Source organism: Rana temporaria, chromosome 7, assembly GCF_905171775.1.
Source record: "Rana temporaria chromosome 7, aRanTem1.1, whole genome shotgun sequence".
Classification (NCBI taxonomy): Eukaryota; Metazoa; Chordata; class Amphibia; order Anura; family Ranidae; genus Rana; species Rana temporaria.
In genome coordinates, this window is record NC_053495.1 from 150,798,633 (window position 1) to 150,825,976 (window position 27,344).

General features: G+C 44.2%; 1 protein-coding gene across 2 annotated transcripts; it reads left to right on the forward strand.

Moving 5' to 3' along the window:
- Nucleotides 1–13: 13 nt before the first annotated feature.
- LOC120945760 (dimethylaniline monooxygenase [N-oxide-forming] 2-like) lies at nucleotides 14–26,425 on the forward strand. Of its 2 annotated transcripts, XM_040360139.1 has the most exons (9): nucleotides 14–107; nucleotides 3,505–3,641; nucleotides 5,647–5,835; nucleotides 11,943–12,117; nucleotides 16,035–16,177; nucleotides 17,992–18,191; nucleotides 20,955–21,301; nucleotides 23,554–23,626; nucleotides 25,456–26,425. In XM_040360139.1, the coding sequence occupies exons 2-9, from the start codon at nucleotides 3,510–3,512 to the stop codon at nucleotides 25,886–25,888; spliced, it is 1,692 nt and encodes a 563-aa protein (XP_040216073.1). In that variant the 5' UTR covers nucleotides 14–107; nucleotides 3,505–3,509; the 3' UTR covers nucleotides 25,889–26,425. The 2 variants fall into 2 exon arrangements, with proteins under 2 accessions (XP_040216073.1, XP_040216074.1); XM_040360140.1 differs by lacking the exon at nucleotides 3,505–3,641 and having other exon boundaries at nucleotides 21–107.
- Nucleotides 26,426–27,344: the final 919 nt, after the last annotated feature.

Consider the following 27,344-nt stretch of genomic DNA (forward strand, 5'->3'; position numbering starts at 1 on the left):
GGGCAGAGTTCAAAGATCATTTTATAGCACTTCATGTTTTGTTCTCTGTCATACTACATTACATTCTTTGGAGAAAACTTTGACATACTCTACCAAGCAATAGAAAGGTATGATAAGACTCTTAAGACCAGGTTTACACTCATACACCATCTGTGCAAGCTTTTGTACATTTCATTGTTTAAGAACACGCTATCATTTACTGAGTGTGATGTATGTCTGCAAATGCAAAACAATGACGACATTCTTTAAGAATTCCACTGTTTCAAGTCAATTAAAAGCATGCTTGTATTATTTTCACACATAAGAATAAAGCAGACATTTTAGTTAAAATGATATACACGTTATACTTGCCCTGATATATCAATACCGATATTTGAAAATTATTTTATAGGTATAACACGCAAGAAGTCGCCAAAACTTTACTTCTTAAGGGACCTGTAATCCTTTTCTGGGCATACACAGAGAAATGTGGTCTATTGAATATTTTTTTGTTTCTCTATTCTTAAGAACATTCCATTCAATCACAATGGCAGTAAAGAAACCGAGCAGCTAATATTTCCTCACATGTAAAGTGTTGAGACTTGAAATGTTTGACAGATTGTTCCTTGTTTTTTTGTGTTCTAAACCTAAGTACTCAGTATTCTGTGAGAATTTTACAATTATGCCAAAATTACTTTAATCATACACAATGGGGGTTATTTACGAAAGGCAAATCCACTTTGCACTACAAGTGCAAACTACAAGTGCAAAGTGTACTTGAAAGTGCACTTGGAAGTGCAGTCGCTGTAAATCTGAGGGGTAGATCTAAAATGAGGGGAAGCTCTGCTGATTTTATTATCCAATCATGTGAAAGCTAAAATGCTGTTTTTTATTTTCCTTGCATGTCCCCCTCAGATCTACAGCGACTGCACTTCCAAGTACACTTTCAGTACACCTTCAAGTGCCCTTTGCAATTGTAGTTTGCGCTTGTAGTGCAAAGTGGATATGGCTTTCGTAAATAACCCCCAGTGTCACCTGGCAAGACGGTAGCAAACATTTTACACATATTGCACTAACATAAGCATGTTCTTTATATGAATTAGCACAGTGCCCCTGCAGTCTGCCCCCCCCCCCCTCTTCTAACACCACTCTTCCTTATTCTAATCTCTGCCTCCCCTGCACAGGTCTCCTACTTTTGGCAGGGCAGATGCTGTCACCAGTCTGTGTATTCTCTCCCGGCTCCCCCCCCCCCCCCGCCCAACGATGTCATTCTATCAGCAGGGCAGGTGGTGGTAGGTGCTCTCCATTCCAATCTGCAGCTCCTCCTGCCCCCTTCCCTGCTGATTGGATGGCATAGTCGGTCGTGTGGGCAGTGGAGCTGGGAGAGGAAACACAGGCATGGTTTTACAGCAGAAGGTAAGTGTCAACCGCTGTCTGTGATAGCTCTGTGCGGACTGTGGTCACTGCTCATTTCCTGCTGTGCGGCCTCGTCATCAACAGGCCACAGACTGGCACTGGTCCACGGATCAGGGTTTGGGGACCCCTCAATTAGCACATACACTCTCATCAGCAGTCATACTAGAATATCACAAAATCCACAACACCAGACTCTAGCTGCCTAGTGTGTATTGAACTAATAATAGAGTTGAGAATTATGGGGGTGAAAACCTTTGTAAATTTGGAGGGATTACTATAATGGTTTGCAAGTATATGGCTTTCTCACCCTGAGAGAGATCTCCAGAGGTACTTCAACAGCTCATGATAATTGATCATTTTTTGTGACCTATCAGAGCCAAAGGGGATTCACTGTACCACCCCTTCTTAGTCAGTAACAGTCAGTAACCACTGACACCAATAATTATTGAAAGGTGGAATTCTTCTCACTAACCATCATTTTATAGGTCATTCTCCCCACTGACTACCAATGTTAGGACCATTCTTCCTCTGACTACCAATGTAAAGGCCGTTCTTCTCTCTATCCATGTAAGGGGGGCATTCTCTTACTGACCACCAACATAAGGGCTCATGTATACATGTATACATTGCTTTTGTTTGAGAAATGTTTTTTCCACATACAAGTTGATGTGACTGCAAAATCAAAAAAATAAGCAGTGCCTTGCAACTACAAAGAAGTTTGATGCAACTCAAAAACAGCTTGAAGCAAATCACTGAACAAATGAAAAGCCAACTAAAACAACTCAAAAGAGAGACAAAGCCCTAGTCTACACAAGCCCTAGGAGGGGTCTTCTCCCACTAATGGAAGTAGGCACGCCACTGACTACCAACGAAAAGGCCATTCTTCTCCCTGACTATCAATGTAACAGAGATTAGCTGAGTTAATGGACACACTTTTGTGAGTAGTTATGTTTAACCAGTTAACAACCGCCCTATAGACGAAATACGTCTACAAGGCGGTTGCTTAACTCTGGGAGGACGTCCATGGACGTCCTCCCAGAATCGCGCTCCCGCGCGCCCTCTGGGGCGCGCACACAGGAATGTCCGTGATAGCGGCGGTTTACCACGTGATCGCTCCGTCCAATGACGGAGCGATCACTTGTAAACAAACCGGCATCATGTGATGATGCCGGTTCTTCCCTCCCCTCTCTGTACCGAACGGTACAGTGTGAGAGGGGGAGAGCGGAAGCAGCAGCAGCTGCTGTGGGCTGGATCTGTGACAAATGCAGTCACAGATCCAGCCATCCATCCCACCAATACTCTGCAATAACACCAATACTCTGCAATACCCTCCATACTCTGCAATAACACCATACTCTGCAATACCCCCCATACTCTGCAATACCCCAAAATACTCTGCAATACCCCAAAATACTCTGCAACGTCACCTATGGGGATCTTTAAGTAGCGAAGTTTGGCGCCATTCCACGAGCGTGTGCAATTTTGAAGGGTGACATGTTGGGTATCTATTTACTCGGCGTAACTTCATCTTTCACATTTATGCAAAAGAATGAAGAAAAAATACTAAATTTTCTAAATTTTATAACAGAAACAAAGAAAAATTCATTTTATTTACAGAATTTTCAGTCTTTTTTCTCTTATAGCGCAAAAAATAAAAAAAAACAACGGTGATTAAATACCACCAAAAGAAAGCTCTATTTGTGTGAAAAAAAGGACGAAAATTTCATTTGGGTACAATGTTGTATGACTGAGTAATTGTCATTCAAATTGTGAGAGCACCGAAAGCTGAAAATTGGTCTGGTTATTAAGGGGGTTTACGTGCCCAGTGGTCAAGTGGTTAAAGAACGATCCAAGAAGAGAGATGAATCTTGCTCCTTCCCTCTTTCCAGCACCCCAGATGGATTCTGCCGAGGAAACCGGTCGTATGTACGAGGCCTCACTTGTACCTTTACAACCCCTTTAATGCAACACAATACTGCCCAAAAAAATAAAATAAAAAATAGAACATTGCAATAGATTGTATAGGTATGAAGAGGCGCTAAAAGATTTCATATTCTGACTAGCTATAATATGTACTGAATATAACAACTGTGATTTTTGATGTTTCAGTAACAATGGCTGTGAAAGTGGCTATAATTGGTGCAGGTTGCAGCGGACTTGCAGCCATCAAATGTTGTCTGGAAGAAGGCCTGGATCCTATATGTTTTGAAAAAAGTGATGATATTGGAGGACTCTGGAAATACTCTGTAAGTTATTATAATATTCTGTATGATTATAAGGCAACATGTGTCTAATGACTATCTCACTTGTATTAATCTGTTTTGGAATGTTCTAATTAAATCAAGTATGTTTTTTTAGATCATTGCTAGGTTACTTTCTACACCTGCGCACTCTTGTTTCAACAAAAGCGATAATAATAATTTATTCTTTATTATTATTTGTTAATATTTACAACATTGACATGTTTCTACGTGTCAAATGTTCATTAGTTGCATACTACAGACATGTTAGTTTTGAGCAACTTGCAGCAACTAATTGGTGAGTAATTTGTATTATTTGGCAGCTTGTGAGGCCCAGTCTTTGATTGCCATATTAAATGAAGTGCTCATGGTTTGTATGCAAATATTTTTTTGAACACAGGTGTATTGTACTGTCACTTTTTTGCATTTGTAAATAGTGAGAGCAGAAGCTGTCCTTCATGCTTTAGGGGGGCCAGACAGTGGCCAGCGGGAATATGTTGCTGGCATCAGTGGGAGTAAATAGTGTCTCATCTTTGGTATTCGGTGGATGAACTGCGTCGCTTTAACTGACAATTGCGCGGTCGTGCGACGTGGCTCCCAAACAAAATTGGCGTCCTTTTTTTCCCATAAATAGAGCTTTCTTTTGGTGGTATTTGATTACCTCTGCGGTTTTTATTTGTTGCGCTATAAACAAAAATTGAGCGACAATTTTGAAAACAATTCAATATTTTTTACTTTTGCTATAATAAATATCCCCAAAATATATATAAAAAAAACTTTTTCCCTCAGTTTAGGCCGATACGTATTCTTCTACATATGTTTGATAAAAAAAAATCGCAATAAGCGTTTATTGATTGGTTTGCGCAAAATTTATAGTATCTACCAAATAGAAATAGCGTCGATCAGCGATTTTTATCGTGACTGCGACATTATGGCGGACACATCGGACACTTTTGATACTATTTTGGGACCATTGTCATTTTAACAGCGAACAGTGCTATAAAAATGCACTGGTTACTGTAAAAATGACAATGGCAGTGAAGGGGTTAACCAGGAGGGGGCGCAGTAGGGTTAAGTGTGCCCTAAGGGAGTGATCCTTACTGTGGGGGGGCGTGGCTGCGCGTGTGACGTCACTGATCGTCGTTCCCTATGACAGGGAACAGACGATCAGTCACAGGCCTACTAGGAAGCACTGGAGTGGTTTGTTTGCACTTACCTCTCCCCGTTCTTCCTCTCTGTGACCCGATTGCGGGACACCGGCGGCGATCGGGTTTGCCTATCCCGCTGGGACGGTCACGGAGCTGAGGACCGGGTCGCGAGCGCGCCGCCAGCGACGCGCTGCGCAACCCACGGCTGGGCTCTTTAAGGGGGACCTACATGTACGCCCTTGTGCCCAGCCATGCCATTCTGCAGAATTATATCTGCGTGAGCCGGTACTCAAAAGGTTAAGATAAAAAACCTTTTGTGATCAGTTTCCCCCCAGCCCCCCTAAATACTTACCTGAGCCTGAAATTGATCCAGCGCTGTGCCTTTAAACACTCTCTCCATACTGGACATAGGGGCATGCTGCTGTCATTCAAATTCTACAAGGAGGAAGCAGGGGTGGGTCGAGTGGCATTGCGTGTCAATGGACCACATAGCCTGGCTTGGGAGCAAGCCCACACAAGTGCCCCCATGGAAACGACTTTCTATGGGGGCACGCATAGAATAGGAGGCGCCAGAAGAGCCAACGGGGGACCCCAGAAAAGGAGGTTAGGGTTGCTCTGTGCAAAACCATTGCACAGAGAAGGGAAGTATGGCATATTTGTTATAAAAAATTAAAACAAAACAGAACTATTAAAATCACTTTAAAATAAGAAATGTTCATGTTGCAACCAACCAATCAAATTAAACCATTTCAGTAAAATAACATTTCCAATCCTGCATAGTGAATCTGGTTGGTGGTCATGGGGTAATGCAGGCAGTTGCTATTAATGATATTCTGATTTATACAATTCTATATGCTTAATAGGAAACAGTAGAAGAAGGAAGAGCCAGTATCTACCAGTCTGTGTTTACGAATACCTCCAAAGAGATGATGTGCTACAGTGATTTTCCAATGCCAGAGGACTTCCCTGTATATCTTCATCATTCAAAGATCTTAGAATACCTTCACTTGTATGCAGAACACTTTAATCTACTGAAATATATTCAGTTGCAGGTAAGTTTATCATTACATAAAATGCATTATGATTGTAATGTTTCCACAAATAAAATTATTTTTCTTTCTTTCTTTCTTTGGTCCCTTTCACACCTGCGGATCGTATGTCCATTTTTCATCCATCCGCTTTCGGATGAAAAACGGACATACATGAATCGATATTGGATTGCGGATGTCAGCGGATGAACATCCGCTGACATCTAGACATGTGCGTTCCAGTTCGTAACGAATGGATTTCGTACAAATGTGTTAGTTTTCGTACATTTGTATCAATTCGAACATCCGAAAAGCTGAAAGAACCAAAATACGAAAATTACGGAATTACGAATAAGCAAAATAACGAACAAGCGAAAATACGAAAGTTACGATTGGACAATCTTACTAAAATACGAAACACCGAAAAATCAAAATAACGAAAACGACATCTATAACGAACGATTTGCATTCCGTATTTTAAATCCTTTGTCTGTTCGTATTTTCATTCGTATGTTCGTATTTTCATTTGTGTGTTTTGTAAATCCGTTTCTTTATCTGTTCGTAAATTTGTGTACTTGTATCGTTCTTTCGAATGGGCACTGGGCAGTGTAGTTAGTGAGTGATTACTAAATATCTTAGCCAATCAGCTTATCTCTTTTGTGGTGAGTCACATTGGACAGTTTAAAGCCTCGTACACACGATCGGACTTCAAACAAACTTTTCCGTGGATTTTTGTCTGAAGGGAGTTGGCCGGACTTTTGAAACCGAAAAAGTTTGTCCGATAGAGCGTACACACGGTCGGATTTTTTGGAAAACGCTAATTTTGACGTTTGTTGGCAAAAAGTCAGATCGTGTGTACGGGGCTTAAGAGAAAGTATATATTAATATGGATTATCTGCGTGTTGCTATGTATTTACGTAAGTACAAAATTACGAATCCATTAAATGAAAATTATTATCTAACAAAATTACGAATTTCGAATCAACGAAAATAAATTAGACGGAATTACGAATCATTCAGTATAAACGAAAATAAACGAAAATAAAACTGTTATGAAAATACGAATGGGTCCAAATAGGAAAACTTGCGTCTTACGAAATACGACCGGGTCCGAATAGGAAAACTTGAGTCTTACAAAATTACGAATCTTTACGAATCTACGGAACGAGACAAAACGGAACAAAAAAATACGAAAATTTTTGTTGTGCACATGTCTACTGACATCTCATCGGTGTCTGCTATGCTCCGATTCTGCAGACGGAGGATAATCCTATTTTTTCCTCCATCTGCGGATCAGATTAACACACAGACAGACGGTCCGTGTTCATCCGATCCCCCCATAGAGGAGAGCGGAGATCTGACAGGGCAGTGCCTGCACAGTGTGCGGGGACCGCCCTGTCATCTGCCGGCTCAGCAGGGATCAATGGAGCGATCTCCACTGAGCAAGCGGGTGTTAAAGGTACGGATCCTCACGGGATCCGTACGTGTGAAAGGGCCCTTTCTTTCTTTATCTTTCAAAAAATAAAAACAGTTTCTGTTTTGAAACATATCAAATAAAAATGGCAGGACAGTATGAAAACCAGTGAAATAACCTTAAAGTGATTTGTGTGTTTTTTTTTTAGACGATTAACCACTTCCCGCCCGGCCTATAGCCGATTTACGTCCGGGAAGTGGTTATGAAATCCTGACAGGACGTTCCAGAACGTCCTGCAGGATTTCATGCCGCGCGCCCGTGGGGGCGCGCATCCCGGCGATCGGTGATGCGGGGTGTCAGTCTGACACCCTGCATCTCCGATCTCGGTAAAGAGCCTCCGGCGGAGACTCTTTACCACATGATCAGCCGTGTCCAATCACGGCTGATCACGATGTAAACAGGAAGAGCCGTTGATGGCTCTTCCTCACTCGCGTCTGACAGACGCGAGTAGAGGAGAGCCGATCAGCGGCTCTCCTGACAGGGGGGATTCGCACTGATTGTTTATCAGCGCAGCCCCCCCTCGGATCGCCACACTGGACCACCAGGGATGCCCAACCTGGACCACCAGGGTGGGCAAAAAAAAAAAAAAAGCCTGCAAAAAAAAAAAAAAAAAGTCTAAAAAAAAAAAAAAAGCATTCGAAAAAAGATGCCAATCAGTGCCCACAAATGGGCACTGACTGGCAACCTGGCAAAATCAGTGCTGCACCACAGTGTCCATCAGTGCCACCCCACAGTGTCCATCAGTGCCACCCCACAGTGTCCATCAGTGCCACCACAGTGCCCATCCATGCCCAGTGCCCACCTATCAGTGCCCATCTGTGCCACCCATAAGTATCCATCAGTGCCACCCATAAGTGCCGCCCATGAGTGCCCATCTGTGCCGCCTATGAGTGCCCAGTGCCGCCCATGAGTGCCCATCAGTGCCGCCTATGTGTGCCCATCAGTGCTGCCTATGTGTGCCCATCAGTTCCACCTATGTGTGCCCATCAGTGCCGCCTATGAGTGCCCATCAGTGTCGCATACCAGCGCCGCCAATCAGTGCCACCTCATCTGTGCCCGTCAGTACTACCTCATCGATGTCCATCAGTGCCATCTCATCGGTGCCCATTAGTGCCGCCATATCAGTGCCCGTAATTGAAAGAGAAAACTTATTTACAAAAAAATTAACAGAAAAAAATAAAAACGTAATTTTTTTTCCAAATGTTCAGCCTTTTTTTAGTTGTTGCGCAAAAAAAAAAAAAAAACGCAGAGGTGATCAAATACCACCAAAAGAAAGCTCTATTTGTGGGGAAAAAAGGACGCCAATTTTGTTTGGGTACAGTGTAGCATGACCGCGCAATTGCCATTCAAAGTGCGACAGTGCTGAAAGCTGAAAATTGGCTTGGGCGGGAAGCTGCGTAAGTGCCTGGTATGGAAGTGGTTAAACACAGAACGTATTAAACCTTTTTTTAGTCGAGGCACCCTTTAAAATGATTGACAATCTTAAGGCACCCTATAAAATTATGGACAGTCTTAAGGCACCCCATTCTAAAATGTAAAAAAACGATTCTAATAGATACACATAATGCAGCAACATCAATACACGTAGGACACCCAACATTAGAAGTTATTTTTTCCAAAGCAAATATACTTTTGCACACTGGTACTGACTAGTATGCCTATGTTTCTCTTCCCTCTCAGTTTCTCTCCATCAGTCAGCTAATGTCACTCCAGTGCCGAGCGAGAGGGGCAGGGGAGGGTCAAACAAGGATGCTGTGGAGGCAACAGACATTGTCCTTATTAAAGGAACACTAAAGGCTAAGTTTTTTTTTTTTTAAATAACAAACATGTTATACTTACCTCCACTGTGCAGCTCGTTTTGCACAGAGTGTCCCCTAACCCTGTCTTCTGGGGTCCCTCGGCGGCTGTCTAGGCTCCTCCTCGCAAAAGCTTTCCACCTTCATGCAAGCTCACATGGTGGAAAGCTTTTGCAAAAGCGCTCCCGTGATACAGCGGCGGGCATAGCCGCCGACTGTATCGCTCGGCCCCGCCCCCCAGCGCACCACGTCATCCGCTGTGATTGACAGCAGCTCCAGCCAATGGCTGCGCTGCTATCAATCCGTCCAGCCTTGCCAATCAACGGCCAGGCTGGGAACCGGAGAGGATCACGTGGATGCACGCGGGACTTTCGAGGGGTCAGGTAGTTAAAACTGGGGTTCAGGGGGGGGGGGGGGGCGGTACCATCGGATGTTTTTTCACCTTAATGCATAGGATGCATTAAGGTGAAAGAACATTTACCTTTACAACCCCTTCAACTGATGTCATTTGTTGTTAGGATGCCAGTGTCTAGAAAGGCTTAGTGTAACTAAAAGGCAAGTTTGATCCAAATGCTGGCTTGTATACAATTTTTTTATACATTTTTAGTCATTTTGCTAAGGCACCCCTGAAGAAACCTCAAGGCACCCCAAGATGCCTGGGCACCCTGGTTGAAAAAGGCTGCACTAGACAATAAATGTATAGGTTATAAACAGAAGGATCAGGAGGTAAAGGGGTTAATGTATAGGTCACAAACAGAGGGAGCATGAACATGGTGGCATTCATCTGCAGATATGCAGATCACACACAGTGCTTACAGCAGAATTTACAAATACAAAGAAACCCTGCTTTGTGTTTTTGCACCATACCCAGTCTTTACCCTGGTCACTCAGACTGTCTCAGCCCAGGAGGATTTATATGGAATGAGTAGCAAGGCATGATGTCACAGGGGGCCACAATCAAGTATACAGTATCTCACAAAAGTGAGTACACTCCTGATATTTTTGTAAATATTTTATTATATCTTTTCATGTGACAACACTGAAGAAATGACACTTTGCTACAATGTAAAGTAGCGAGTGTACAGCTTGTATAACAGTGTACATTTTCTACCCCCTCCAAATAACTCAAAACACAGCCATTAATGTCTAAACCACTGGCAACAAAAGTGAGTACACCCCTAAGCGAAAATGTCCAAATTGGGCCCAAAGTAGCAATTTTATTTGTGTAGCCACCATTATTTTCCAGCACTGCCATAACCCTCTTGGGCATGGCGTTCACCAGAGCTTCACAGGTTGCCACTGGAGTCCTCTTCCCCTCCTCCATGATGACATCGCGGAGCTGGTGGATGTTAGAGACCTTCCACCTTCCGTTTGAAGATGCCCCACAGATGCTCAATAGGTTTTAGGTCTGGAGACATGCTTGGCTGAAAATATAAAAAAATGGCAGTTTTTTAAATGTAGCACCCTCCTGGTTTTAGGAAAGGCTGTAAAGTAAACTTAGTTTGGTTGCACTGTAACCGGCAGAGTAGGGGTTGATTGGTTAGGGCCAATCAGGGTATCACAGGCTTCTGCTCTTCTACTTCCCCCTATATTCTAGAAATTTCGGGAATATAGCAGAGGCTGCTGTCTGAATATTTTTGGGACTTCCACCCAGAGGCGTATCTAGTGAAAATGGTGCCTATGGCAAGCACTCAAACTGTGCCCCTGTCAAAACATTTGAAACCCATCTTTCAGATAACCAGGGACAGGGAGGGACACTGGGGACAGAGAGGGAAGCCAGGGACAGGGAGGGACACTGGGGACAGAGAGGGAAGCCAGGGACAGGGAGGGACACTGGGGGCAGAAAGGGAAGACAGGGACAGGGAGGGACACTGGGGACAGAGAGGGAAGCCAGGGACAGGGAGGATAACTGGGGACAGAGAGGGAAGAGAGGGACAGGGAGGGACACTGGGGACAGAGAGGGAAGACAGGGACAGGGAGGGACACAGTGTGACAAGGACAGAGAGGGACGCTAAGGACAGACAGAGAGACGCAGTGTTATGAGCACAGAGAGGGATGCAGTGCAGACAGGGGACACAGGGGGATGCAAGGAGGGGGGGCACTGCTGCTGGGGGTTCCCCGTCGGGTCGCCATCCATTCCTTTTCCCATCCTCTCTTCTCCTCCTCACCTCATGTCACATTCCCAGCTCCGGGGAGAAGATGATGCCACGCAGAGAAGGGTAGGCAGAACCTTTGGCCCCGCCTCTGCCACTGTTACCCTACCCTATGTGTACCCGGTCTGGCCAGTCATCGGCTATCATGGGGGCGCCTGTCAATCCTCTCCCCAGGCCAAGTAGCAATATTAGCAATTGCTGTGTCAGCGCCGCACTCCAGTAGGCCAGCTGCGGCGCCGGGGGCTATTTTAATGCGGGAGGCAGCCGCAGTAGGATGGGTGGGAGTTTTTCGTGCAGGGGGGGGGCTTTTTGCCACCCCTCCCCCATGGCGCCTATGGCACTTGCCATGGCTGCCACACCCTAGATACGCCACTGCTTCCACCAACTCCTGGGAAGGTGTTCCCAGAAGGTTTTTAAGACTTTTATCAAGAGCCGGACAAGTGCAGCCAGAAAATTAGTAGTCCTCAATTCTGGGGGTATCCCATGCTCCCTATCCAAGTTCATTGTTCGCCAATGAAAAAACACAAAAAAACTCCTAGACTGATTCTTGAGCCAGAAAAAATGATAGAAAATACTATGTGCCTTGGCTGTGTGTGCGCTTAGAGGAGGAAATAGGCCCAAACTACCAGTGGCTCTCTAGGGGGTGCACTACTTTAACCAGCATCAGTGAGTTAATTATATTTCTTTATGTTTCCCGATTCCATGCAGACTGAAGTTTGTAGTGTGAAGCAAACTGAGGATTTTACCACTAGCGGACAATGGAATGTTGAAATTGAAACGCATGACAAAGAAAATGTGGAAAGGAAAGTAATGATTTTTAATGCTGTAATTGTCTGCAATGGACATTATAATGACCCCTACATGCCACTAAACGGCTTTCCCGGTGAGTTTTTAAAAATACACATAAAATTATGAATTACACAAGGTATAGAGTAATCTGAAAACTGCATTATCAGAAAAGCATTGCAAAAACAAGGTGAAACTTGGGTTTTGTAAGAACTGATGTATTTTACTACTTGTCAATGAATGGCATTGACACCAAAGCGAACAAGAATGCAATTGAATTGTTTTTATTTAAGAAAGTAAAAAAAGGCAGTTTCCAAATATACTTTCACATGTAGAAGTATACACTGGCCCGGATTCAGGTACGACTTGCGCGTGCGCAATCTCGATATGCGCCGCGCAAGTACGGATTTGCGCCCAGGCAAATATGCGGATGACCCAGAAAAAAAGCTAAGCCTGAAATTAGGCATTTTTCTACGGACGCAGTTTCTCTGCCCCGGCGCATTTAATGTGCATTTTTGCGCTGGGTGCAACTTGCGCTCTCATTGTTTTCCCTCAGTTAATATGCAAGTGAGGAACTAACGCTGATTCAAAAACCTGCGCGTGTGAGGCGCAGTTTGCGCACAAAGCGCGCAAGCTGTTCGGCCCGGGCAAAATTGCTCCTCATAAAAGCAGGAGCAACTTGGCAACAGACGTCCACAGGTCAGCTGGAGAGCAACTACAGCAGCACCGTTACGGACGAGCTGAGCAAGCAGAGCACCCACACTTTCTTGACCTCACATCTGTGTGCCAACATGCCAGGGGCAGCCATGGTTCTAGCAATACTACTGAGTGAACCGTCTCGTAGGAGGGCACGGGAGAGGATATACCGAGTGCGCAGGAACATCTTTGACATGGGGGATTCGGAGGTGTTTCGCATGTTTAGATTCAGCCCTGAAGTCATCCTGGAATTAGCCACAATCCTGCATGATGACATCACCAGCCAGACACATTGTGGACATGCAGTGGAGCCACTGGTCAAGGTACAGTAGTGGCAACACTGCATTTCCTGGCAAGTGGATCTTTTCAGCGCACAGGTGGAATTGTGGCTGGGATGTCACAATCCTCCATGAGCAGATGTGTGCACCAGGTTATTCCTGCAATCCTGAGACGCATGGCCAATCAATTCATCAAACCCACCCAGGAGGTCCAGCGGCAGAGGGCAGTGACAGATTTCTATCAAATTGCCAGATTCCCACGCACCGTGGGGGCCATTGATTGCACCCATGTGGCACTACAGCCCCCCCGTGAGACCGAGCACATATACTGCAATCGGAAGCATTGGCATTCAATCAATGTCCAGGTGATAGTGGATGCCCATGGCCTCATATGGCTCGTCCGTGCCAAACACCCCGGGTCCTGCCATGACAGCTTCATATTCCGTCAGAGCAGCATCCCAACAGAATTTGAACAGAACATGTATGGGGACAGCTGGCTGGTTGGTGAGTGACATGGGTGTCAGGTATGACTGTCCCCCCCATGATGCAGACATCACAAGGGGCACATGCATGACTAACATCCTCCTGTCTTTTCCCTTCCAGGTGACGCGGCATATGCACTGGGACCCCATCTTATGACCCCATTCCGGAACCCCCAAACCCCAGGAGAGCAAAGATACAACGAAGCACACGCACGTACCCGTGCAGTGGTGGAACGCACCTTTGGCCCCCTGAAGTCACGTTTCCGATGCCTGGATAAGTCTGGGGGCACCCTGACTTTGTGTGCCAGATCATCGGGGCATGTTGCATTCTGCACAACTTTGCCGAGAGAAAGGGCCTGCAGATTGACCTACGTGATGACCTGACCCCCCAACCACACAATCCCCCCCCAAGAAACTCTACCCGGTCTACTGAGGGAAGAGCAGTCAGGAGTGGTCTCGTGGAACGTATCTTTGAACGTTAAACACACACATTAATCATGTCACAAGTAGAATGCACGCGTGCTCACCTCCGCTGTCAGCAAAGCGGTGGCGCCCTGCTGCTCTACCATGCAGGTGACCATGGCTAGACAGTTCGCGCTGACTTCCTCCAGGCTCTCGGTGTCTCTTTTCCCCAGGTCAGCATGCAGGGTGAGGGCCTGCTGCACTGAGGAGGAGGAGGAGGCCAGGCTGTCCGCCACCCGCCTCAAATCACCCACCAGGGCCCCTATATGGCGGGTCTGCCGGCCCTGTTCCTCCTGCAGCCCTTCTCGGAGGCCGGAGGGTGCACCCCTCGTTTTGTAGAGAGCCTTACTGGGAGGAGAGGCTGGGGCACGGACTGAGGGAGAAGAAGGGGAGGGGGCTGGCCTGGAGGGGGCAACACTGGTGGGAGGGACACTGGAGGGGGCGACACTGGTGGGAGGGACACTGGAGGGGGCCACACAGGAGGGAGGGACACTGGAGGGGGCCACACAGGAGGGAGGGACACTGGAGGGGGCGACAATGGTGGGAGGGACAATGGTGGGAGGGACACTGGAGGGGAATGACGTTATGGTCGGGGGGTAGTGGGGAGGTCAGGGATGGTGGGATCCTCCTGGAGGTAGATAGAGTCCTCCTGGTGGAGGTCAATAGACTCCTCCACCACTTCCTCCTCCATAGATGGCCTATGGGTGCTCTCCTCCTCCACCAACATGCCCAGTACTTGCATGGGGGTTGACTGGACCCCATGATGATGTGGGGATGGCGTGGGTCGCCCTGCAGCCGACGACGGCCCAGCTTCATCCTCAACATCTGTGGATGACACAAAAAAACACATGTTGCTGGACCCACACACTTGGCACATGTTCCCTTCTACCCCCTCCCATGATACACAGCAAATATGAGATAAAACACACTTACCTGTCCCCAAGTTCCCAACAGTGGAATCATATCCTGGGACTCCCTCCATCTGCTCCAGCGAGAAACTTTGGGCGATCACCTCCTCCTCCGCATTTAAACGTAATGGGCAGGCTGGTCCTCCTCCCGTGCCCCTGGTATGTTTCCGGATTATCACCAGTTTATCCCGGACCCTACGCCGCATATCATTTAACTTTTTTTGGATCTCGTCCCAGGTCCTCTCCTCATTGCCCAGCGCATTGACGTCCAAAGTGATGGCATCATAGATAGCCCTCCTTTGGGCAATGGTGGTGTTTTTGCGCTGGGCACCATACAGGGCAGCAGTATGTCGAGTGAGTGCCGCCAGCATAATCTCCATCTCAGAGGAATTTAAATTATTTTTCCTTTTTTTTACCCTCTGAGGAGGTGCCATCGCAAATAAAGGGCAAAATTACCTTGCTCAGGGGGGGGTGGAAAAAGCAGGATGTAATTTTGCACAGGACCTGCGCAGGTCTGCCCCTATTTATTTGCTCAGTGCAAGCTGGTGGGCCGGCGTAGCCCAGGAAGTAGGACAGACGCAGTTGCACGCATGCGCACATGGGAGCGCTCGATCTGAGCATGCTCCGTCGAAGATGCGCCGGGCGCAAGCCACTGCTGAACGGACAGACCTTCATTTGCATAGGGGCACACCCACTTTCACTTGCGCAGGCTTGCGCCCTCAATTTTAGCTTAGGCAGGCGCAAATTTACACACAAAAGGCTTCCTGAATCAGGTGGCAATCTCGCCCAATTGCGCCGGCGCAGAGCAATTGAGCTGCGCTGCGCATGTGTAATAAATGGGCAAATCTACCTGAATCTACCCCAGTGACAATAAGTTACAATTAGAGCATAGTTGTGTCAAAGGAGTCATATAAGAGAAGAGGTCCTGACATTAATGAACCGTAGTATTAGTCGGTACTGATAAGGGAAGTAAAAAATGTAATTTTAATTTAAAGGGAAGCTATAAAGTTTTTTTAAAGAGCACATTTTAGCTGTTATTTGTCATTCTAGCCCAGCTTGTTCTAAAAATAATATATACACACAGCAAAAAAAAAAAAATGCTTTATTTAGGACAAAAAAGCTTTTGGCTAGAGTTGTGTATTAACAAGCCATTCTATTGTCAGCACATGTTTTTTCCTTTCTCTGCAGGTATAGAACATTTCAAAGGCAACTACATTCACAGTCGTTTCTATAAAACAAGTGATAAATATCATGGGAAGACAGTTTTAGTTGTAGGCACTGGAAATTCAGCTGGAGATATATCAGTGGAGCTTAGTTACTCTGCAAAACAGGTTATCCATTTTGCTTACCCTACTCATCTTAAACAGGTTTTATGGTAATATGTTTTACGGCCTACCTTTAGGCAAATATTGGATTTTAAGTTACCATGACACTACAGATCCGTGCTTATGATGGTGCAAGGATCAGCTAGACATTGTTTTTTTTATTGTAGCTTATTACCTGCATTCAAAGTTTACAGGAATACATGCTCTTATATTGCATTTGGTTACAAAATCTGAACCTAATTGAAGTCAATGAAAGCCAAATTCCTTTAACCACTTGCCGACCGCCGGCTGTCAAATGACGGCTGGGCAGTGCGGCTCTTGTTCTGGCCGGGCGTCATATGACGTCCTCGGCTACTCGGCCTCTAGAGGGCACGTGCACCCGCCAGCGTCACTCGTGCCTGGCAGCTGCGATGTCCGCCGGTGACACAGCCACACAGATCCACGTCCTGTCAAAGGAGAGGAGACCAATGGTGTGTTCCATGTACAGAGGAATACCGATCGGTCTACTCCCCTTGTGAGCCTCCCCCTACAGTTAGAATCACTCCCTAGGACACACATTTAACCCCTTGACCGCCCCCTAGTGTTAATCCCTTCCCTGCCAGTCACATTTACACAGTAATCAGTGCATTTTATAGCACTGATCACTGTATAAGTGTGAATGGTCCCAAAAATCTAAAGTCAAAAGTGTCCGATAGGTCCACCGCAATATCGCAGTCATGATAAAAATCGCAGATCGACGCCAAACTTAAAAATAATAAAAATGCCATAATTCTATCCCCTATTTTGTAGATGCTATAACTTTTGCGCAAACCAATCAATATACGCTTGTTGCATTTTTTTTACCAAAAATATGTAGAAGAATACATATCGGCCTAAACTGAGGATTTTTTTTTTAAATAATTGGATATTTATTATAGCAAAAAGTTAAAAATATTGTTTTTTTTTTCAAACTTGTCACTTTTCTTTTGTTTATAGCGCAAAAAATAAAAAACCGCAGAGGTGATCAAATACCACCAAAAGAAAGCTCTATTTGTGGGGGAAAAAAATAATTTGGGTACAGTGTTGAATGACCGCACAATGGTCGTTCAAAGTGCGACAGCGCCGAAAGCTGAAAAATGGCTTGGACAGGAAGGGGGTTTAAGTGCCCTGTATTGAAGAGGTTAAATGTCATGCCTGGAGGATGTCCTTAACTTGGCTGTGATGCAGTGTATCTGTACGATGTATACAACCTTCAACTACTGATATTTACAAAGAACAAAATGCAGTTTAAATTGCTGGTAAATGGCAGCTTCTGCCACTTATCTTTGTTTGTAAATAAAGCAGAACTGGCTTCCCTTCTTTTATACCAAAACCTTATGTTCATGATAATGATCTGACATGGATTTAAAATGGGACTGCCGTACACACAAAAAAAATGATGTAGGGTCCCCTAAATTCCATACCACATCATTTGGGTCAGTTTTAAGGATGAACCTTAAAATAAACAAGAATAAATAGTGTGAGCCCCCCCCCCCCCCCCAAACCTATATCAGACCCTTATCTAAGCATGCAGCCCGGAAGGCCAGGGAAGGGGGGCTTTCATGTGTCTCCCCTCCTGAATTATACTAGGGCCATTTGTCCCGCGACCCCACCCTGTGTTCTGATTGAAATTAGATCTCATCCCTAATTGTAGTCTATTTCTATTACATATGATTTACCCATTTGTGAATTTTAGGTTTGTTGGTACTGGTCCTCTAATGAAAATTCTAATGCAAAAAGCAGTAAAATTTTTATTTATAAATGATGATCCGAAATGGCCTATTTAATATTATATTCCTTAGGTTTATCTAAGTACCAGACATGGATCCTGGGTGGTCAGCCGTATTTCTCGTGGTGGTTTTCCCATTGACATGACAATGTCAAGACGCTGCACTATGTGGATCAAAAACATACTGCCAAATATACTTGCTGCCAAGATAAGTGAGAAAATTATGAGTGGGTGGTTTGACCATTCAAACTTGGGCCTGGAACCTAAATTCAGGTAGATTTAAGAATACATTCCCATGTATAAGGCAAGAAATGCAGTAGCTGAATTATTTTATCTTCAGTATAAGATTACAATTACATTGTGCACTTCATTGATTTTCATGAGTCACATCATACAGTATATACTACATGTGTTCAATAATATAATAAAAAGTTAGACTTCTCCATTTACGGTAAGTACATAACCCCTAATAAATAACAAAAAACAAAGTCATGGACTGTTCCCTGACTGTTCCCTGGAGTGCCTGTGAAAATTTGGTGTGCCTGGCTGTGCAGGAGTGGGGGATCCAAGTTTATCAGCAGTCCATACGGGGGGTATGTATATGGGAAAAACTTGCGTGTTGCTATGTAAAAAGCTAAACATTAAACATCAACAAACCATCAATAAAAGGGAGTGTTAGACTCCATACACACTATTAGATTGTCTTCAGATTTACCCAACCATATAATATGAGGTCAAACCTTAAGGCCCCGTACACACGACCAAACATGTATGCTGAAACTGGTCCGCGGACCAGTTTCAGCATACATGTTTGGTCGTGTGTAAGCGCGAGCAGGCCGAATTCCAGCAAACATTTGCCCGCCGGGCCTTTTCCCAGCAGACAAATATTCCTGGACGTGTTTTAAAACCGTCCTCTGGAATCCTGCCCGCTCGGACATGTACGGTCGTCAGTACAGGCCTACCGTACATGTCCGAGCGCTCCCGCCGTCCCTCGCATGCGTCGAATGACTTCGACGCATGCGTGGAAGCCTTTAAATGGCAGGCCCGCCCACGTCGCCGCGTCATCGTCGCGGCGACGACGCGGACACGCCGCGCGTATTGTTTACGCGCGGACTTCTGTACGATGGTTAGTACATCCATCGTACAGAAGCCCTCTGGCAGACATGTACGGTGAAAACGGTCCGACGGACCGGTTTCATCGTACATGTTTGCTCGTTAGTACCCGGCCTTAGAGTTTCAATTGGTATGCAATCAGACAGGCCTTTGCACTACATGGTTTTGGTAAATCTGAAGACAAAAAATCTGCAGAAAATCTAATCATCTGTATGGGGTCTTAGTGAAGTGACTCAGAACAATGCTGATTATGAACAGCTGCAACCACCTAAAGTGTACTCAAAACTCTAGATATGCAAGTAGAAAAACAGAAAATAATGGTATGCTTGTTCAAAGTGAATATACTACTTCTAAAGACCAAATGCAAATGCTAACAAAACAAGGTGCAAAAAAATAGTCGAAGTGAAAACTTAAATAAAAATAAATTGCAGTTTGTAAACAAAGTGACTGATAAGTCTATAACTTGATCGAAGAAGACCAAACATCAATCCAAGGAAAATAGTTATAGATTGGCTGCTCACCTCACGGAATGACCAAAAGGTCAAACAGGGCTCAACAAGTAATGCCGCGTACACACAATCATTTTTCGGCATTAAAAAAGCGTTGTTTTTAAAAAATGTCATTTAAAATGATCGTGTGTGGGCTTTACATTATTTTTCGGGTTCTGAAAAACGAAAAAAAAAATTCCCGAACATGCTGCATTTTTTAACGACGTTTTAAACTATGTCGTTTTTCAGGTTGTAAAAAATGATCGTGTGTGGGCTAAAATGACGTTAAAAACCTGCGCATGCTCAGAAGCAAGTTATAAAACGGGAGCGCTCGTTCTGGTAAAACTACCGTTCGTAATGGAGTAAGCACATTCATCACGCTGTAACAGACAGAAAAGCGCGAATCGTCTTTTACTAACACAAAATCAGCTAAAGCAGCCCCAATGGTGGCGTCATTTGCATGGAATTTCCCCTTTATAGTGCCGTCGTAAGTGTTGTACGTCACCGCGCTTTGCTAGAGCATTTTTGTAAAACGATTTTTTTCATGCCGAAAAATTATCGTGTGTATGCGGCATCACAGATGGGGAATCATACTGATGCCTCTGCAAAGACACACTCCAGTACCAAGCCAAGACGTGACTCCAGATATGGTCCTGGGATCAGAACATCATGCGCTCACCAATGGATCTTCCCACTGATCTAAGCAGGCTTACTCCAGTAAAGTTGCTTCTTATATTGCCGTCACTCAAAGAGAACAAAGACATCCATAGTGCAGTATTGCCAGTAAAAGTTTAACAAGTTTTTTTAAAAATCTGCTTACATCAAAAAAGAAAAAAGGGGTTGAGCCGTTGTGACGTCACTTCCATTGTCTATCGAGAGTGTGTGTGTCACCACTCATCTGTAAACTGCAGATTTTTTTTCTTTTTGGCTCCTTTGGACCATTTACCTGTTTGCTGTGTATAAAAAGTTGACCATTGGCCTGAACTGACTAAGTTTGCAGTCCAGAATCTTATAAAGAGAAGATTCTTCGCAAAGGGTCACACTTTCAAAGTATACCAATGGTGGTATCTAAAGGACTGCGCAAACTATTGGCACTATACAAATCCTGTATAATAATTATCTTCTTGCACTTCATGGACAAATTAATGCACTTATGTAACACCTTTGGACCATTTACCAGTTTACTAGGACAGTCTGCACTACATTTTGAAAAGCAAGTTCCTTACTCCACATAAACTGCTCCCAGCACAAAAGGAGATCCGCAAATAGGCGGCCCCATGAAAAAAAGCCCAGTCCAATGGGGCTGCATATTCGTGTACTGTTGGCGTGAAGGGGTTAAGTTAGCAGATCAAGAAAATCACTGATTTTCAAATTGGCAAACTTTAGGATGTTGCCTTTCCTCTAGTTCACAATGTGTTTTTTTTTTTCTGAAAAGGTTAAAACATCCAGTGGTGAATGATTATCTCCCAAGTCAAATTTTGCAAGGATCAATCAAGGTAAAACCCGGCATTACATCATTCTCTGAAACATCTGTCACCTTTGAAGATGGCACCAAGGCTGAAGTGGATGAAGTTATTTTTGCTACAGGATATAGCTCTAAATTTCCCTTTCTTGATATAAAACTCATCAAACTTAATGACAATGATGTATCCTTGTATAAATATGTTTTCCCAATTCATTTGGAAAAACAAACCATTGCTTTCTTAGGATTAGTACAACCCCTTGGACCAATTATGCCGACAGTTGAACTACAGGCTCGATGGGTGGCCAGAGTGTTTAAAGGTATGTGTTCAAGATACTGTGGGGATTTACAGCATGGCATATAAAAGAACATACTACATGTCTTTGTCTACCTCAAATGAGATTCAGTCAGATTAAAAAAAAACAGGATTAGCAGTAAATTGTATTAAAGCTGTTTTGCCGGTGCCTGCATAAACTATTTTTTAAATAAATATTAAGAGCAAAAGATATGTATTTGGCATGACTGTGAAGGTTTTCATGAATCCAGGTCACGGTATAGCTATAGGCCCATACACACGATCGCACTTTTTGACAACAAATGTCCGACGGACCTGTTTGATTGGACAACCTGACCGTGTGTACGCTCCATCGGACAAATGTTTTCGCTTTTTCATCGGACAAATGTTCGCTGTGAAAACAGACAAACGTTCCAGCAACAAATGTCCGATGGAGGATAATCCGATCGTGTGTACACAAGTGCATCGGACATAAGTCCAAAGTACAAGCACACATGCTCAGAACCAATGCTAAAGATCAGCCAACAATAGCAGAAGTTGCCCAAAGGGTGGTGGTAAAGAACTGAAAAAACACGTGATTTGGTGAATGTTGGCTGAAAAAGTCCTGCCTTGTGTATGCATACCAAGTTCACGGTCCAAACTGATCGTGTGTGGGCGCCATAGGTTATTTAACCTTCGGTTAAAAAAAAGCAAACTTGCTTTAAAATTTAACCGATGGATTGCTAACCGATAGGTCAAAACCGATCGTTAGTATGCAAAACCATTGGTTAAAAACCTGCGCATGCTCAGAATCAAGTCGGTGCATGCTTGGGCGGCATTGAACTTCGTTTTTTTCAGCACGTTGTTGTGTTTTACGTCACCGCGTTCTGACACGATTGGTTATTTAACCGATGGTGTGTAGGCGCGACGGACCATCAGTCAGCTTTATCGGTTAACCTAGGACAACTGTCCTTCAGATCGTTTTCATCGGATGGAAGGACATCCGATGAGGCTTAACTGACGAGGGTTAACTGACACTTTGACACTTTGGACACTTTTTTGGGGATCAGTGACATTATTACAGTGATCAGTGCTAAAAATATGCACTGTTACTGTACTAATCACACTGGCTGGGAAGGGGTTAACATCAGGGGCGATCAAAGGGTTAAGTGTGTCCCTAAGAGGTGCTTGCTAACTGTGTGGGGGATGGACTGACTGGGGGAACACAGATCTTGGCCCAGTCTTCCTTTAGGGTTCTGGGTCTTCCTGTCCTGTTTGGCAAGGAAGCCAGAAGCTGATGCCGATTTGCTGGTATCGCAAGGTAGGAGGGTTCATGGCGCAATGCTCTGCGCCCCAAGGACAATCTGAAAGTGGCCAATTGGGGCCTCGGGATGTGGTCACGTGCTTGTGAGGGGGTGACAGACCTGGTAGAGACCTGTTGATCCGGTGCCCAGTGCACGACCACACAGATGGTGCGGACTGGGGTTGGGGTGTGACGCCCTTGTGCCCCTTGTGGACGGGCCGCCACTGGTCCTAGATAACTGTGAAACCTGACAGTGGTTCTAAACTTTCCACATTCCATATAAATAAAAAAAATATGTTTTGTATATAGATACAGGCTGAGGCCCCGTACACACGGCCGAGGAACTCGACGTGCCAAACACATCGAGTTCCTCGGCCAGTTCAGCCCTGAAGCCGCCGAGGAGCTCGGCGGGCCGAGAGCTCCCATAGAACAACGAGGAAATAGAGAACATGTTCTCTATTTCCTCGCCGAGGTCCTCGTCGGCTTCCTCGGCGAAATTGTACACACGGCCGGGTTTCTCGGCAGAATTCAGCCAGAAACTCGGTCGGAAGCTGAATTCTGCCGAGGAAACTGGTCGTGTGTACGGGGCCTTATAGTGGAAACGTTAAAACTGTTGTCCATAGAGGGTATAAAGTGTAAGGCCTGAAGTGGGTTAACCTGTGCTACATGGTCCCGAAGAGCAGCATAATCTAGTAACCAGCCATTGCTCTTTCTCTTGTTACCACCCACCCTTTGTAGTTCTAGCAGACATCACTAGATTTTGCTATGGGATTTTGCAGTTTGCTTTATCGCTAAGTTGCTGTTGGGAAAAAAAAATGTCATATTATAGAAGGTCATTGTTCAAAGTATGCTGTCCTAGTTTCATGTTCACTGTTTAATGATTGCACATACTAAGAATATATATTGTACTGAACTGAAGTTGTACATAGTTTTCTTCAGCTTCTTGCTGTCTTTATTGTATCTTTCCACTCAATTTTTTTATTTTTTTTAAACAGGGGCTGTCCTTCTGCCAACGGCGAGAATGATGGAAAATTGTGATTTTAAATGGAAGGACAAAAAGACTAAATGGTAATAGATTCATTTAAGATTAGTCTTACCTTAAAATTACAGCCAAAACCCCCTTTTGCCTTTCACTAAGTAATAGTTAGAACCACTGTTATTTTTATTAATTTTTTCTATGTGTGCTTGCCAGGGGATCAGTGGATAGAAAATTATGTGAACAGAGACAGTGACAGAAGTGAGAAGACATTGCCCAATTTCATAGACAGCAACAAGGCCTAGGTTCACATTGGAGCGATTTGTCATGCGATTTGAGAGATCAAATCGCATGACAAGTCGCAGCCTATTGGCGGCAATGGCATTGTTTCAATCGGTGCGACACCGATTTTGTGGCGCCGCACCGATTTGCAAAAGTAGTTCCTGCACTACTTTTGCCGATTTCAGGTGTGATTTCTATAGACATCTGTATATGAAGCCACACAAATGTCTATCAAGTAGCACCTGAAATCGCGCTGACCTTGCTACTTTGAAATCTTGCTACTTCAAGTAAAGTAGCACAATTTCAAAGTAGCATCAGTGTGAACCAGGGCAAAGTCAGAGAGAAGAGTTAACCCTCCCCCACTTAAAAACTAGTTACACAATCTTGGTTTGCACTGGGCTTTAAATAGGATACATTCATTTACATGTATTTGTTAGTATTATATGTTTATACACATGTAGCACTACCCCCCGTAGGAGTTGCTGATGTCAGGGTCAAACAAAACCAGGGACAACTTCTTCCCTATTTACAGATTTCTCTTCTTCCTTCCACCTGCACAAACTTGGCTTGGCTCCCTTGCACTTCTCCTGCTGGTTCACTCCTAGGGAACTAACAGTCTTTAGTTCAGGAACAGCCTATTACAGGTTAGGAACTTGCTGTCCCATAGCTCACATAAATCTTCTGCCTCTTCGTAGACACTGATCCCAGTTCTACTGCAGAAATGCTAGCCCACCTGGCTGCTTCCCGGTCCTCGTGACTGACACACATGTGGAGACTCCCCAGGACAAGGTTGGATGAAGACTTGACACACCACTGTCTTCAAAAGAGCACTGTTACAGCTGGCAGTCTCTCCCCTTGTCTGTTCCTGCACAGTGCTGATCTACTCACTGTCTCCCCTTGCTATCTCTGCTGGCTCTCCGGTTAGGGTCCCTCCAAATGCCTCCTGTGGTGAGACTCTTCAAGGCCAGCACTGCTTCTCCATCTTCCACCCAACTCTCCTACTGGCATGGCTCATGTCTATTTAAGGGCTCCTTAGTTCTCTGCCAGGCCCTAACCCTGGGATTGGCCAGGGGCCCTAAATATTCAAGGCAACCCCTCCTAGCTTCTGCCCACTATCTTCTAGAACGTTCTCCAACATTATAGAAATGGGGGAGGTACCAGAGAGCTGCCAGGATAAGTCATCCAGCCCTGGCTTCTAATAACCTTGACCCAGATTCATTGACTCAGGTTTATCCCTGGGCCAGACTATATTTTAACTACTTTCAATTCTAGTAGCACACACTAGAGTGTGCTACACATACAAAAGCTACCAGTTGCTCATAAAAGGAGAAGCATAAAAAAAAAGATTCTTCAAATTGCAGGTTTAAAAGCAGGACATTAAATAGAAGTAAAAAAAAAAAAAAGAACAGCTCCAAAGAAAACCAATACCAAAACAAACCTAAGAGGGTATTTACAAACCATTCACTGCAGTTGAATCCTCCTTGCACATTGTTAAATCACATGGATTCACCTGCAGTGACTATTTGGTGGAAGCCACAGTCGCTGCTTTTTACACTGACCCTTAACTCAAAAGTGAAGTAAATAATTTATTGAGCACTTTAGGTTTTCTTTAGCGGTAACCATATGTATTGTTTTGTAGGTTTGGTGGAGGAAGAACACAAGTTCTGCAGATACACTATATTGATTATATTGATGCAATCTCTAAGGAGATTGGGGTCCACCCCAATATGCTATATCTTTTTCTCACAGACCCAAAACTGGCATGGCAAGTATTCTTTGGACCATGCACACCTTACCAGATGAGGCTCACTGGGCCTGGAAAGTGGTCTGGAGCAAGAAATGCAATCCTTAACCAGTGGAAAAGAACATTTCAACCAACTAAGACCCGTATTTTGAATAAAGAACCACAATCCTGGACAAGATTTAACAGAATGTTAATGATCTGTGCTGTAGTGACAGCCCTGTGGTTTGGAACAAAGGCTTTTTCACAAAGCGAACAAAGCAGGAATTTTACATGGTTACATGATTTCAGGGATAACTTGTGGACTAGAAATTGCTCCTGGATTAAGTGAACATTGCTCATACACAATAAACCATCAAAAATAAAATTGTGCAATATGACAAAATATGAACATCTTTAATTAAAAATATTATAAAGTGATGTTTCATAGGATTCTGTTCGATGGTATCAAGTAAATAGTGAATGTTTGCAACATTCTGTACCCAAAGCCAAGTTTTTTTCAAAGTTTTTTTAGTGTTGTAAGTGAATGTGGTCAGTTTAATGTACTGTAAACAGTCCTTATAATTATGGTTAATGTTTCTTTAAATGTTATCTGTTTATCATTTTATATGGGTGAATAAGCACAGATACTGTATGTTTGTTCTTTATATGGTATATGCTGGTTGTATCTGATAAAGAATATTTTAACACACTTATAGCATATTCTGCAAAATTTTCTAACCTATAAAAATGTAATGGTTAACCATGTGTTTATAGGAAAGTTTAATTGTGTTGAACTCAAGGCTGGCATTTGGTAATAAAGTTTATGTGTAATGGTTTGTCTTGATAAGATGAGCGTCTAATAAGTAAATATAAATTGTCTACGTGACCAAACAGCTTTAGCTTTCTTTTCCAAATGTTACATAATAGAGGGCTATAATTGGAGAAATTCAATAAATCCCTAACAAAACTTCTCTGGCGCTATGGCCCTTTAAAATTCAAAATCTTGATAAAATTAATCACATCCAGTTCATATATATATTGAAACTGGAGGAAATTAAGACCGAATGTAAGTTGACATACAGGGACAGGCAGAGTGCCTGTATCTGTATGTTGCGTAGCAGAGCAGTATGTTTGCTGCCACTACTCATCTTTCCACCTGTCACTCGTTAAGGATGTTGTAGGCTAGGTAGGTAACAACCAGTGGGTGATGCCTGATGGAGAAGCTGAGACACTAGTTCCCCATCAGACCTGCTATTTCCCTATAATTGACAGCAGGCAGTGGTTGGAATCTATCTCATTGACTAAGGACCTGCCCACTTCCTGCTGTCAATCAAAAAGGGAGTGGACCTGATAGGGAACTAGTGTCTGTAATTTCTCATCGAGCTCTGCCTGCCCAGCTACAAAACTCACTACCACTGAGCTGTCTGTGTGACAGTCCGGTCTTAGTGCGCCTCCAAACATGGTACGTGCCCCAAATTCTACTGTCTACAAGAGCATGAATCTTTCACTCGCATCAACATTTGTTTTTGCGGAAGTCGTCAGAATTCTAAAGAGTGTCTAAGACACTCTTTATGAATTTCCATAATTGTCTTTGTCACTTGCATTTAAGCTGGCCGTAGATCACTTGTTTTTTATCAACCAACAGGCTCAAAAAATGAATGGATTCCTCCATCCACACAAGCAAGGTGTACACTGTTCTGTGGCTGCAGCTGCTGATCAAGACATTTTTTCCATCAAAAGTCGATTGTTAGATTAACTTCTGTCAAGCGGGAATTGATACTCATGGAACAACATTTGGCTGGTCC